At 35.7% G+C, this 16,069-nt stretch overlaps 1 protein-coding gene across 10 annotated transcripts in view; it reads right to left on the minus strand.

The window, feature by feature from the left end:
• The window catches only part of PHF20L1 (PHD finger protein 20 like 1), a 49,227-nt gene that overhangs the window by 15,383 nt on the left and 17,775 nt on the right, over nt 1-16,069 (minus strand). For 6 of the 10 annotated variants that reach the window (XM_072327749.1, XM_072327745.1, XM_072327740.1 and 3 more), the window contains 5 exons: nt 15,595-15,723; nt 11,204-11,286; nt 7,388-7,640; nt 5,278-5,463; nt 4,865-5,071 (listed from right to left, as the gene is read on the minus strand). In XM_072327749.1, the coding sequence (XP_072183850.1) occupies nt 4,865-5,071; nt 5,278-5,463; nt 7,388-7,640; nt 11,204-11,286; nt 15,595-15,723 (858 nt within the window). The remainder of the gene's footprint in view (nt 1-4,864; nt 5,072-5,277; nt 5,464-7,387; nt 7,641-11,203; nt 11,287-15,594; nt 15,724-16,069) is intronic. The other 4 variants (XM_072327748.1, XM_072327747.1, XM_072327744.1 and 1 more) reach the window with 1 other exon arrangement.

Raw genomic sequence — 16,069 nt, forward strand, 5'->3', positions numbered from 1 at the left:
ACTTTAAAGGAAGTTCCCCATACCTATAACTGATATAAATGAGGAAACAACTTGCATAATTAACCCCTAAAATTACAATTTTATTTTTGATATTTACACTCCAATAGCACAAAGTAATTCTCAAATAAAAACAACAACAAAAAAAAGTTTTTAGTAAATAAAATTACTGACACTATTGAAAGCTCTATATTACTGCAGTCATTGCTATTGTGAAAGCTGTTTAAGCATAATTAGGAAAGACTAATCTTCATCAGCTCCCTTCACAATAAAATAAAAAAAAAAAAATAAACAAAAACCCCGAAGGAGACTTGCTAGAAGTCAAGATACGGAAAACTATAAAGCTGATGTAGAATAGGCAATGTTAAAAGCTTTTAGTTAATTCATCAGTTGTAACTCTGGACAAAAGGCACTAACAGCTTGTTGGTGGCTCTATGGGCTACTTTCCAGGCTTGGACAGATAAACCCAATTCTGTTATGATGCAATGCACTTCACATGAAACTTGCTCCAGTCCCTATGCAATCTTCTCTGGAAAGCAGTCAAAGAGTAAGTGTGAGAAAGCTGCAGGAGCAGCACCATTTATCACACCACACAGCATTCTCAAATGCCAGACGTTTCCAGCTGTACAATGCAAGACTTCAGGATACTACGCAATCAAGTCATATGCAACTGCTCAGCTGCATGAGGTCTTCTAATTCATGAGTTGTGCTTTCTTGAGCCTTTCCAGCAGCTTGAATCAAACATCACACATGAGAACATAATCGTACTGACTTTGGTGAACCATCTAAGATTTGCCTTCCTCTATTTCAAGGGCAGTTAGTTCACAAAGATACTTATCAACATGAAACACTGTGTCAAGCATTACTTTCTTTGATTTCCTCGTTAACATGTGTCTCTGTTATAGAACGAATGGTTTTGCCACCTGCCACACAGTGAACACACTTTAGCACCGCAGTGAAATAGTGGCTCTTCTCCACATCTTGATGCTATTAATGTCTTGTCTCGTTTCTAAAGAGAACATAAAAGGATCACTCAAATGCACCTAATGCAGTTTGCTATTTTGATGAAAATTTCACGTGTTCTCTCTTCGAACAATGACTAGAATAATTCCATTCCGGTCTGTACATTTAGAAGAATTTAGTATTCTGATTTCATTATTCAAAAGAAATCCTGATGTCAAACAGTCAGACACAGCCTGAGTTTGCTAGTCACAACACAAATTTTAGTATCTCAAATTTCAGGATGAGTATGTGTGATAAAAGTTGGTAACTAGTAATTAGATAAGTGCTTGAGGGAACATTTACTGTGGGCAGAAAACTGCTATGGGCACGCAAACACCCATCTCAATGACAGAGCTCTCTAAACTGCCTTTGTATAGTTACCCGAAAAGAGAAATGACTGTTATGCCTGCATACACCACCATATTCTTGTAACTATTCATACACACTAATACTCTTGTTTTTCACTTATACTAACATAACTTAGTCTATACTTATTGCAGTATTACAGAATTGAAACATTACAGATCAAAAATCCATAATTCTCAAATCTTAAATGAAAATATAAGGTTTAGAAACCACTTTTCAACTGTGTAATTATTATACCTTACAAATAACTACAAAATGAGACAAAGCTGACTATCACAGTCTGAAGGGCAAGCAACAAAAGCAAAAACGCAAATATGCATTTAAAAAAATATACCTGTTATGGAGACATTAGAATATTAATTAATGTTTTTCCAAGTTCCCATTTTATTCCTACTCAGGTATCTGCTCACCCACCTCCCACACAGTGAACTGTGGGAAGTCCACACTTAAAAGCAGAGAAAGATATTTCAAGATTGGACTTGCCAAACTAATGATGTTAACGTTCCATTACCACAAAATATATTTTGTGTTTCTAGCACAAAAAAGACTGAGTTCACGTTAAAACAAATGCAAATCATGGCTATTTATAGCTTCTCTTCACGAGCCTCTAGTACTACCTTTCCAGAGCTGGCATGGTTCAGGTGGCACAAACCTCACTAGCATGAGAACAGGCAGACAACAGAGCACTGTGCTACAAATGCAGTATCGCTTAGTGGCACTGCTTTTGTCAGTTTAGCACATTATATGACGTTAAAATTATTTATTTTGTTGCACAATGTTCTTTTCAAGAGGTTTTGATGTTTCAACTTTCCTAGCAACAAAAATATAAACATTGAAGTGTAACATAGTATAATTCAGGGTTTTACTTCAACTACTAGCAATATTGGTTAACTTGCAAGCAATATTTTCCTTTGAAATTTAAAATCCAGACTACTGCATGCCCAAATGTTGTTTACTCAGTGAGTAACGTTATAGAAAACACAGTACTCAGTTCAACAACTAAATAGAAGCATATCAGCATCTATTAAAGTACACAGAACTTCCAAATAGACTACAGAGTGAAGGAACTGATCACAGTGTTTCTGTGCTGCCATCATAGAACAAGAGGTCTATTTTATGCAATGAGTGAGTGACTCTGTGATAATATTATCAGTTCCCATTTATACTTCAATACTTCAGCACACTTCATTCCTTCTCTTTGATGGATACCAGTCCAGTATTTTTTTTCAATAGAGCAGTGATTAAAATGCAGTGTTTTTGATGAGGTAAATTCATTTTTCAATTTGCTCAACAGGTAGCCCCCATTAGAATTCCAAACTTCCAAAGTCACAACTTACATCTCTAGGTCTAATATAAAGTACCTCTTGACCTCAGAAGTACCTCAGAATGGAGAGTGATCATAATAAGTTATTTCAGTCTAAAAACTTACCTCCATAATTTCTGAAACTATTGTTAATTGCTTCACTGATTACAAAATAAAGCATTTTCAACTTAAATATACTTAGTTAATTCCACGCTATCACTGAAGTCTAGATCACCAAGTCAGTCCTGACTACTTCAATAATATCAAACAGTAGAAACACCAATAAAAGAACATGGATTTAATGTACTTCAGATTTTAAAAAGAAAAAAAAAAAAATAAATCCAGACAGAATAGTCTGGATATATCAGATATATCAGAAGTTTCTGAATCATAAATAAAATGTTCCTTCTCTGCCTAAACACAGCTGTGGCCAGGTCTAAGACCCAGCTGGATGAATCAAGAGGCACAAGGATAGTTATGGATGCAGAAGAGAGTTTACTCAGATGTCAAGCCAGTTCCATATAGAAGCAGACAACAAAGTAAACGCCCATCAGTATTACCAGTTACATTTTAAATGATCCACCAAACATGCTAGAAAAGAAAAAAAGTTAAATTCCTAGTAAAAGAAATGAGTTCTAGTAAATGAAAATAAACAACAGCAACCAGAAGCTGTTGATTTCTATTATGATACTGTTCTGAGTGGCCAATTATACTCTTCCCCAGAACAATTCTACTGGACAAAGACATGAAATAGAAAGACATTTGCAAAACTAACTTCTCCAGTAATCTATGATTCTATTGCTATACAACATATCAAAAGTAAGCTGAGATTGTTATCAGGTTTGACTTGAGAAATTAAGTAGTATTTTTAAAAACTTAAATAATAGTTCATTATAAATCTCATAGTCTTCATTTCGACAAACTAGTTTAAGACATTAATAAGTAAGTCTTTGGGGGGAGAGAGAAAGAAAGTGGGAAGAAGATAAGGGATGTTTAAAGTCATCTAATTTAACCTACACAATATTGATCCTACTTGGTCTTTTATGCATCACACTGTAGTAGCTATGCTGGAATTCAGTAAAGCAATCAATTACCTCTTACACAGAGTCAATGGGAGCCATGTGTGGGCAGACACCCAAGAAGGCCACACACACACTGAACAAAACATTTCACTGACCTAGAATACTGTAACTACAGCAACTACTCAGTGCAAACTCAATTATACTTCTAAATAGGTCTAAGTTCTACTTTCAGAAAGGCATAATTACACACGTTAATGTAACAGTATCTGTCCCTTGTTATCAAATATTTATCAAATAGCTTTGTTATCAAATATTTATCAAAGAACTTTCCAATAAGTGTATAATCAATAATTTGACTTCTTACTTTATTAAATCAATTTTCTATTAAAGTCAATTAAAAAAATGGTACGATAGTCACATGTAGGAGCCTTATATGTGAAAAATAAAAGGGTGTATAGACATCCAACATAAAGTAGATTAAAAAGAAGGGCTTTTTTTCTTCAGGTCTGCAAATCATAAGGCGACCTATTCTCCAAATCTAATTGCTTCTAACCAAGTGATTCACTCAAATGACAGAGCCCAGTAAACTACTAAGAAATGAGATAGATACAGCCTGAAGTTCCCATACTGGGCTCTACACTTGCTCTCTGAGGGTGAACCAAACCCATATAAACTTCAGAGGATTTCAGTAATATTTTCAAGTAACATTTCCAAGCAGGAAAATGACAAAATCTGTCCTGCAAACAGAAGGTGGAAGAACACTGACTACCTTTGAAAACTCTACTAAATCTACATCTAAAGTCACAAGATAAAGGAGTATGTTTAGACTTAGTACATATTAGTAAGTTAGTAAACAGCTATATGATTTTTTTTTTTTTTTAAACACAAGTTTTTATAACAGAAAATATTTTTGAAAGAAATACTGCATATTACATTCCACACTCTCGATATGATTAAACCAGTTCTTTCTTAGGGCATGATAGAAAAAGTGCTAATAGAGCTTGAAGCTAGCGGAAGGCAAAGAATACCCAGACGGATGGACCAATTGAAGAGAGGTAGGTTTGCAAGCTTGCAGAAAGCAAAAAGCTCATCTCTTCTTTTCATGTGACTGAGTACATGCATGTTTTAATCCTACAACTGTAAGCCTAACTGGTTGTACACAGGATCTCTTTACCTGACGCTGTTGTAGCTACTCTTCCATCAGTTACTGCTTTGGAAGAAAGATATGTAATCATCTGAATATCTTCCTTGTCTTTACTGGGATATTCATTACGGAAAGTGGATTCTGTGGATAGTGGTGCTGTGACTTCCGAACTACGGCTTAAATCAAGAGGGAGACAGGGTCCACGCTTCTCAAGTGACATATGAGCAACATCGGGTACTACATAAAAGAAAGAATGTCACATTAAAAAAGATACAAAGGTCCAACAAATAACAGTTTGGGTTGCAGTGTTACATAACAAGGGAACAGCATTCAGCTTTAGCTACAGTAAATCAAAATGTCCCATTAGATGAAAACCACAAAAGGTCTCATTTTTATGATTCAATTTTTCTTGGGCAGTTCTTTATTAGATTAAGATACATTACCCTCCAATTTTGATGACTGTTGATTTTGAGCACTGATGGAGAACACTTTTCCATCAGTAACTGAAGAGGGAGAAGAAACTTTTTCTACAGAATCATCAGGCAACGAGCAAGTGGCTAAACGCTGTGATCTTCTTCTCCGTTGGCTATGTTTGTAGGATCTAGGGGAATTCAGTGGCTGTGATGGACCTAAAAAGAGATCTTTCAATGTTCATGAAGCAGAGAGAGATATGATAATCTTACCGCAGTATTTTAGAGATCTAAAGATGGGAAGTGCTTTAAATAGCTCTTATTTGCAGAGCTGGTAATCACAGCAGGACTGGTAAAGTAATTAGAAACTGTGACTACCAGAAAGGAAAAGTTACGTTCAAGACATGATTCTGCTTTTTCCTTGTTATACATTAATAGGGCATCTAATTCTCCACTGATAAATAACTATTGTTTTTAGAGCAAACAGTGTATTTATCATAAGCAACCCTCCCCCCACCCCACAGAAAATATAAGAGTAGGTCATTTATAATGGAACTCAGCAACAGGGCTGTACAGTTAACAGAACAAATGACCATAGTTAAAGATCTAAAAAGTCACTGGTAGTAGTAACATACATATTAAATTTATTAAATGAATAAGAAAAAGCAGTGGTTTATTTTATATCTCATCTCCTGACCTGATATCAATGCCCCAACTATACTTAAGATGTCTACTACCAATGCATGGCATAGCAAAAAGACTCGAGAACGTCTCACTTAAAATCAAAAGTGGGGCGATTGATATAGGATAATATAGGCCTGATTCATTAAAAACAAAGCAAACACTCCCCTAAACCTTTTCTATTTTTGTACAGCTCCACACACATTTGCCTTGGAAAAATTCATTTAAGTCATTACACTACAAATCATTGTTCTTTATGAACTTTTAGAGTAAAAGGTTCACAAGTTTAAAAGTAGATATAACAGGCAAAGAGTAAAAATTTCCACCAGATGTGGTAAATACTTGGAACCCAAAGATTAGAACACAATGTTAGCAAAATCTAAGCTGTTAAGTAACAAACTTGTAAATTTGCTGTTTTTCTAGCATACTGCTACAGAAAGCCTAACTTACTGAATAATGAAAAGTTCCTCAAAGAAAACTACTTACCATCTTGGGGCAGGGAGGGAAGACATACTACAAGTATTTTTTTAGGGGGCATCTAGAGAAACAAATTAAATCAACATTTCCTGAATAAACAAAGATGGCTGAACCTACCTACCTTCCTCCCCCATTCCTTTAAAAATATCATTGAGAAAAGATTAGAAGAAACTTATCTTGAAAGGGAAAATACTAAGTGAAGGTTAAGGAGAACATATGATGCAGGTGTATTCTTCAACCCTTAAATAACTATGCTAAAAATGAAACAAACTTAGCTTTTTGTCTTACTGTAACCAATACTTGTTTAAACCCTTGGCCTTATCATGTAGTGTTCTCAAGCAACAAAAATATTCCAATATCTACAAAAATAAATAGCATATTCAAGGAGACAGGGTTAATTTTTCCCTGCTCTTCTGATGACCAGTATTTTGGCACTTTCCAAATCAGTTTCACACATTAAGATGCCAAACACCTATGATATACCTTATGGTACAGCAAAGACTGATTTATGTATTTCCCCACTACAGATCTTGAACGTAACTTCTCTTTCACGTGATATTTATGGGAATATGACATTAAGGTGAAAAATGTCACAGCCAACAGATGTACCATCAGTCTGCTGAAGGCAGCATTTCCCAGAGAAGGAAAGATCCACAACCCAAGTGTATGTTTTTTTTATTTTTAATGAATCAGGCCCCTTCAGAAGAGAGGTTTGATTTATCATGTATCACTCTTGATACTAATGTAGAGATTTAAGCTAGAGAGAAAGTCTAGTAAGTAATTCATACGCCTTATTATGATACTTAACTTTTTAAAAGTACTAAGCTATCCCTAATTCTCCCACTTGGTCTTTATTTTTTGTTGTTATTGTTTTAAAAGCAGATTAATCTTTAAATGCAATATCCATTTACAACCAAAAATAGACTATTTTCTGTATATCTCTCATAAGTAATTACGATATGTTTTTTAAAATGTCTGTGCTCACTAGTTTTATTTATCACAGAAGAAGGAAGCTGAGTGACCAGCGTCAAATCCTCGACTTGTATTAATTCTGGGCAAAGTGGTGATTTAGGGGGCTTTATACACCCAGAAGAATCTCCAGATTCTTGTTTGCATTTCTTGCTGCGAGCCTTTCCTGAAGACAAAGTTGAGGATAACAGTGCAGGTTTCTGAATGTTGGCAGAACTGCTAATATCAGCTTCATTTTTTTTCTGAATTTGTGGTTTAGGTGAAATCTCCTGAATAAATAATAAAAAATTGATACTTTTATTTCAGTTTCTTCATTGTAGTTCGTGTATTCTATTTTGAACTTTTTAAAGCAAGGTTAGTATTCAAACACATTTTAAGCAACATTACTTTCAGTACAAATGAAAAAAATATTTTAAATGCATCACATTAAATTCTTTTTTTTGTTTGTTAAGGAGCACTATTAATTATTTTCAGTATTCAGAACACTCATTTCTATTTGAAATAGCTGCAAAAAGCCTTAAAACAAAACAACTATTTCACTTTATTTCCAATTAAAAATGCACCAAAGTCATTTTAGCTTGTCTTTTCCATCTTCATTACACAGGATCATCAAATGCTGCATCAAAATGTAACTCGGGGAAAGCCTGTTACATTGCACATACAGGCACACATCTGCAATGGTAGCTGTAAATTTTCAACAGTTTTTTGGGAAAGCTTTGTTTAATTTAAGTTTCATTTCTAAAAAAAGAACCTGAAAAAGTCAATAATGCTCCTTCGCAGAATGTCTGAAAACAATAAGTTCTCCAAATACTGAACACACTCTCACACAACCCCTTCAGTGCTGGGAGTCTGGATTTCACCACGTTATATGCTTGTGCAAACACATGAAGAAATCACAACTTCTAGCACCACAGGGTTAAATAGATTGCTTACTGTGGGAGGAAAGAAATGCACAGATAGAGTTAAAATAACTTTTGAAGATAAAAAAAAACAGCATACGATGCAGCTTTCTAATAACATCAATTTTCAACCTTAACACACACACGGGTATTATTTTAGACATTCACATGTGTTAACAAATTTAGTATCTTAGATTTTTAGCAGGAAGAAAGTTCTGCTTTACCGAATAAACTGTGCATGTGTTACAACTGGCCCAACATTGACAAATTACAATATTTGAACACAATTTCTTAAATCTTTCCCATCTTGTTCCAGTTACAACAGTCAGCAAGGCATTATCTAATAAAAGTGTAATTATGGAAGTAGAAAGATACTTCTAGAACTTTTGCATGACTTTATCCAAGCTAAAAAGAAATGTCACACTCCTGACCTATTTTAGGGCTTAAAGGTTGTTTTTTTTCTTTTTTTTTTTTTTAAATAAATAACTTTTTTTTTTTTTTGTGGAACATGGAGAATTCCAGTAGAAATAAGCATATGTGCACATCCTATGCGTGTAAAAGGGCACCCCTGAATGCCACGTGAATAACATGCTGGAATTACCACGTAAAGATCCAGTGCAAAGCATCCCATACAGGAGATAACAGTTCTATCTTGAATAATACCATAATACACATGTATTAAGTGCAGTTTATTCATTTAAATAAAAAAATTGCATGAGCTGAAGAGTATACCTATGCTGGTTATGAGAGGTATTACCAGAAATTAATTAGAGTCATAACTTGTAAATAAACAATTTTATTGTTCATCTTCACAGATGTGAAAGACATTACTACAGAATCCATTATTTTCAAATTACAAAGTTATTTAAACAAGATTAAAAAAATTAAATTAATATTTTGATAAGGTGCTTAACCTCTTAACAGGACAAATTAACATTAAAAACCTTAATGAATTAATGTTATTCATCTAAGCATGTCTTGGTCAAAAGGAAACATAACATGTTACCCTAATACAGTTAAATAAAGTACTGTATCTGCAACCAATTGTCTGAGGTTTTGGGCTTAAGACAATTGTAAACTAAATATATATATATAAATATAAATAAAATATACTTCAACAAAGTAAGATTCCAACTATCAGCCTGAATACTTCTACCATGTTCCATGTTACAGTACTAAAAAAAAAGCCTACAAGATATTTGATCCATTCAATTTTATAGCAGTAGCAGACAAAACACCTCTAATTAAGGAGTGTCAGCTTTGCCATCCAAAAACCTTTTGGGGAGGTTTATAAGTTGGCCATTTTAATTTGAATTCATGCAGGATCTTAGCAAAAAAAGCTTTGAGCTCCAATTTCCCTCCCTTCAGTCATTCAGAAGTTTGTCAGGTTTCTCTTTTTAGTTAGAAGGGAAAGAATAACAATTCGGGATTTTCGATGCCTCTTTGAAAGAGCTTAAACAGTATTTCCCCAAAAAGAATTTTTTCAGACCATTAGCATGTAAACAATTACAGAGACATCTTTTTTTTCCCTTTTCTCTAATCAATAAAACAAAAGCAGTCACGTTACCAAGTCAAAGAAGAAAGGTTTTTTTTTTGTAAATACGTATTGTAGTTTATACTGTTGCATACACAGTCTATGTAAACCACAAAGTCCCACTCATCTTATGGGAGTTCTGCATGGTAAGATTTACATTGCAACGCTTCTTCCAAAAACCACATGCTGTAAGCCATTTCACAGTTTTTTGCACATTGAAAATATCACACACAGTAGCAAAAAAATAAAATAAAAATCATAGCAACTTTAATATGCAAAAATTTGAGAAATGGAATGTCAGGTCAATACACTGTAAACCTTTATGCAAAATATCAATCAATGCATTGACACTGTAGTGGCTTATACAGCCATTACAGCAACAGCATTAAAAACAGAAAATCATGTGCCATTGACAGAAGTCGCATCCAATGCAGCATCAATGGGGAAAAAAAAACAACCCACAAAGCAATGCAAGTATGTACCAGCTCTAAAACAGTACAACCAAAATATCAAGTAAAGGTTTGGGCAGGGACTGTTCAGAATGTGCCAGAGCTTAAGAACAGAAGTGCTCTATGAGGAAGTGCGGGCAGCAAAGCTATTTTACTCAAATGTTCCTTCTAAAGAATGAAAATGAATACAAAAAAGTTGTACTGAAACTACATTAAGGCTCTGATTTAAATGATTGGAAAAGCAAAGATCTCCTGAATCAACACTACCATTCATCCTTAGCTTGTTTTACCATGTGTAGGCATTCAGACCTTTTAATATGCAAGATAACACACAACTCGGAGTCAAGCAATGCCAGAACAGAATGGAATAAGCCAAAGATAAAAAGGCAGCTTTCAGGACCTGCAAACACACAGGCTTAAAAATCAGACCCTTAATATTATTTAAAAGTTTCTTTTTTGTATTTATTAAAATACACACCCTTGCAAAATGTATGGCTCATTGAGCAGTTCATAAAACACATACAAGCCTACAACATCAAATTCTTACAGTATAAAATCAACTTCTTATATAAGAAGTTCTACTTGATGTCAAAAACCCTGCTTCAAACACAAATTAAATTTGTGTAAGGGCCTTCTCCTAAGCCAGTCATGGTCATGGTTTCAGTTGAAAACTGAACCTTGGGGACACCAGTCTCCTAGCATTTCCTGCATGGAGACTTCATTTCTTTCTTTCATTTTTCTGCAACAAAAATCTCATTACTAGAATTCAAGGTAACACTGCATTTTGAGACAATTGAATTCCATACTTCTGGCTCTGCCAGACATGTAAACATAAGTTTTCAGTTCCCTATTATATCTGAAGGGGCAAATTTTATGTTGTAGGTACCACATTCTCCATGGCACACTTCAGTGGGAACCTTGCAAAAGAATCAAACTCTACCATTTCATACCTGCTCCAGGACTGGAGCTGTTTCTTTGTTGCCTTCCTTTTTTTCAGCACCATCTGCAACAACAGCTTTGGATGCCAATAAACCTTAGGAGAAAGATTGCAGAGATTTTAGTTAGAACCTTGCAACAACAGTTTGTGGAAAACAGAGCACAATCATGAGCCACAAAATACATTCTGCTTGCATCAACAACATAATTCTTTCTGAAACAGCTCAACACAAAGCTAAACACTTTGAATTAGAAGAAAGCAGCAAAGGGACACTCCCACAGTGTTGACCTTTAACAAGAGGTACTTCTCTGACACTTCTATTAACAAGCTGCAAGCAATCAAATGTGAAATAATGCCTCACCAACCATTTAAAGCCCACGTGCTCAGACTTCAAAACCAAACCCATATTACTTAAAGCAAAAATTATAAAAAACATAAAAATTAAATTATAAAAATAATGTATAATTCTCCTGTATCTCTCTCCTTATCAATACTCAAGAATTTCATCAAAATGTTATTACATCTTCTTGACTCGAATAAATGAATAAGAATCTTTTTTAGATAAAATAGAACAAGAGATTCAGTTTCCAAATGAATTTTCAGCAGCAGAGATCACAAATGACCATAATGGAAACAAATAAGTGAGAAGATGATATTCCATTCTCAACAAACTGTAAAAGAAAGGGTAACAAATGTGAGAAAAAAAAAAATCTTAGAAACATCTGATTGTTGATTTAGAATATAGCATCAGCTGTAGTTTTACTTTACAAGGTAACTTCAATTACCTAAATATGAGGAGAACCTGGGTACATCATAAGATAAAGCAGAAAAGATAACATCTAAAAAAACAGCCCACAGATGAACAGAATTTGCTGTTATAATCTCCAGGATTTAAGTCCTCCCTGAGCTGAAGGATCCAAAGAAAACTGCTATTGCACTATATAAAAAAACAGATATGCTTAAGAATAACTAATACACAATGGCCAAGAAATTCTCTTGGGCTCTCAGGAAACATGTAGGGCACTGAAACATAAAATGCTCAGTAATTCTGGTCACATGAGTGTTTTTATCCCCATGTTCCACAAGAATACTAGGCACTTTCAGCATTTATATTTCATAGAATCATAGAATTACACAGGTTGGAAAAGACCTCAAAGATCATCAAGTTCAACCATAGCCTAACCATAGTACCCTAACTCTAACAACCCTCTGCTAAATCATATCCCTAAGCACCACATCCAAACAGCTTTTAAACACATCCAGGGATGGTGACTCAACCACCTCCCTGGGGAGCCTATTCCAGTACTTGACTACACTTTCTGTAAAGATGTGTTTCCTAAAGTCCAACCTAAACTTACCTTGGCACAACTTGAGGCCATTTCCCCTCATCTTGTTACTTGTCACCAGTGAAACTTTCCCTGCTCTCACTGTAAGCACCTTTCAGATACTGGAAGAGAGCGATAAGGTCCCCCCTCAGCCTCCCCTTCCCCAGACTAAACAGCCCCAGCTTCCTTAGTCTCTCCTCATAGGGTTGATTTTCCAAGCCCTTAACGAGCCTCATTGCCCTTCTCTGGACCTGCTCCAGTACCTCCATGTCCTTCTTGTGCTGAGGTGCCCAAAACTGGACACAGTACTCGAGGTGAGGCCTCACCAATGCCGAGTACAGGGGCAGGATGACTTCCTTAGTCCTGCTCACCACACCATTCTTAATACAAGCCAGGATGCCATTGGCCCTCTTGGCCACCTGGGCACACTGCTGGCTCATATTCAGCCGACTGTCCATCAGCACACCAAGGTCCCTTTCCGTCTGGGAGCTTTCCAGCCACACCTCCCCAAGCCTGTAGGGTTGCCTGGAGTTGGTGTGACCAAAATGCAGGACCCAACACTTGGCCCTATTGAAACTCGTGCCATTAACCTTGGCCCATCAATCCAGTCTGTCCAGGTCTCTCTGTAGTGCCCTTGTTCCCTCTGGCAGATCAACACTCTCTCCCAACTTGGTGTCGTCTGTGAACTTACTGAGGGTGCACTCAATCCCCTCATCCTGATAATCAATTAAGATGTTAAACAGAAGCAGCCCCAGCACTGAGCCCTGGGGGACACTGCTCGTGACTGACCACCAACTGGATTCAACTCCATTGACCACAATTCTTTGGGCCCAGCCATCCAGCCAGTGCTTCACCCAGCAGAGCATATGCCCATCCAGACCATGGGCAACCAGCTTCTCCATGAGAATGTTATGGGGGACAGTGTCAAAGGCTTTACTGAAGTCCAGGTAGACCACTTTGACAGCCTTAACCTCATCCACCAAGTGGGTCACCTTGTCATAGAATGAAATCATGTTTGTCAGACAGGATCTACCGTTCGTAAACCCATGCTGACTAGGCCTGACCCCTAGGCTGACCTTTAATTGGTCTACCACGCCTGTACAAAGGCAACTCCACCAACTTCTAGAGCAAGAAAACTACAGATTCCACATCTCTGATCAATGACAACGCATACTACAAAAGAAATACAGGTGGCATAGTGAAATTGAAGAGTTTTGTTCCACAGCTTTACTGCTGATGTTCTTTTATGTATCAATTCAGTAGCTGGATATGTGGAAGTAAGCAATCCAACAGAAGCAAAATCATATAAGAAAAAGGCACTAGTACTCGCTTAGCAGAAGACATTCTTCATTTCTAGGAAATATAATTTCCCCAGAAGCGATAGAGAAAGCATAGAGAGCAACTTTGTTTTGTTAAATGGTGAACAAAGAACACCAGATGCAGCCCTAGTGGCAGACAAGAGAACTTCCAGCAACAAATACTGACTATGGAATTTCAGTTCAGAAGAGTTCCCTTCAAACAGCTGTCTACCAATCAAATCACTTGCTCTATTTCAACAATGCAGTAAGAAGCATAAATCCAAGTATTCCTATCAGCTATACTATTTTATGTTCTTCCGTAGGCATTTTTATGGATCCACAGAAGTATAACCCTCAACCTTTCTACAAATCAGAAAATGAAGACAGACAAATAACAATACACAAATATACAGGCAAAAGAAATAAGCACGCAGGGAAAAGAACATATGATCACCAGTTACATTTTCAAAATGCTCTGCTATGCAGCAACATAACAAACAATTGTGTGAGCTGCAGAAGAGTGCTAATTAGAGAACAGTTACAAAGAGCAACTACAAAGCATGATGAATTTCATGTTGTAATTAAAGAATTAATTCACTTTCACTGAATGGTAACATTCTCAACTAAAAGAGTATAATTTCATGGAGACAAACAGAAACTGGTTTTTAAAACAATAAAGTCATTGTCAGCAACATCATTCGTTCCAGTTATTTAGTTCAGTCTGTATGAATGCTTTCCACCATCATTTTTCTCATGATGTTCCTTCAAAAAGGAAAATCCACTGGCACTGAAAAGTATCATTTCTAGAGATAATGGTTTTTCAGTGTGCTTTGCCATCATCTGCCAATAACATTTCAAAGGCTAACAAGAAGCAATTCATTCTAATGATATCTATCTACAAATTTCTGATAAGCCCAGCCTTTTACTGCTCAGGGCAGAAATTAAACTGGAACTATGCTGAGTGTATACACAGTATGGTCAGGAGTGTAGAAACAATGGATGCTTGATTGATCAGCCTCAACTAAATTCAGCAGTAAACAGGAGGCCTCCCAAGAAAGATCACATTCTTCATACTACGCATAATACTGAGCCACTTATTTACTGCTTGATACTGAAATAGAACCATACTTGTAAGAAAACTGACTGTCCTCAGCAGCTGACCTGTGAATGGTGCATGAACCAAAAGAAATCTGAAAAATAATTAACTCAGTTTAATAAAATCAAGATATTTTTGCCTTACTTCTCCAAGTAGGACTGATCATACAGTACAGTTACCAGATTTCACACTATTTGCTAGAACAAGGAGAGGAATGACTTTTTATTGTCTTTTTTTTTTTTTACCTGTCGAAGGGGCCCTCTATTAAAGAGAGCTTCACAATTTTTTTCACCTCATTTGTGAACACTCTACTTTCCCACAAAGATACTAACTTAAGTAGTAACAGGATCAATACTGCAAACACATTTCACACATTAGGTTTAGGGAAATAGGTACATAAATTGCAGTACTTTTTTTCATGTTTAAGTTAACTTCTTCTGAATTTCAGAACAAAATATATTTTTCAACTTTAAATAAGAGAAGCTGCCAATCAATAATAATTTGATTTCAATCCATGATCATCAAGGTAGACGTATATACTTTTAATATAAATTCCTTTAAAACTCCAAACAAGTAAGAGACTGAAGTGAACACCTGTCAGATGGTTTTGTGCATCTACTTCAGAACAAAGTACATAAGCATAAGAACAACAGAAAAACCAACATCAACAACAAAGACATTTTACCAGTGATCTTGTTAAGACGAGCTCTCTTTGCCTGAAATGAGTTGCCTAGATTACTTTTCCTCTTGTGTGATAACGTGCTCTCTGCTTGCACAAAGGCCATCTTTGGAACATCCACTATAGGAAAACCTACTTTAAACAGAAAGAAAAATCTCAAACCCACATTTCATAAACATATAACAAAACAAAATATGCTAATATCAGTTTTTAAGTATTTTAATATCAGAGTTAAAAATCTTTACGGATATTAAAAATGAAATTGAGACAGTCTAAACATCTAGTATTGTATATTGAATAATTAGATGACTATAACCTCAAAATTTGTAATTTTTACTCATTATATCATAGAATGGTTTGGGATGCAAAGGACCTTTAAAATCATCTAGTTCCAACTCCCTGATACAGACAAGAACACCTCCCTCTAGACCAGGTTGCTCACAGCCCCATGCAACCTGGACTTAAAATAATTTCAGGTGGG

Source organism: Excalfactoria chinensis, chromosome 2 (assembly GCF_039878825.1).
Source record: "Excalfactoria chinensis isolate bCotChi1 chromosome 2, bCotChi1.hap2, whole genome shotgun sequence".
NCBI classification, from domain to species: Eukaryota; Metazoa; Chordata; class Aves; order Galliformes; family Phasianidae; genus Excalfactoria; species Excalfactoria chinensis.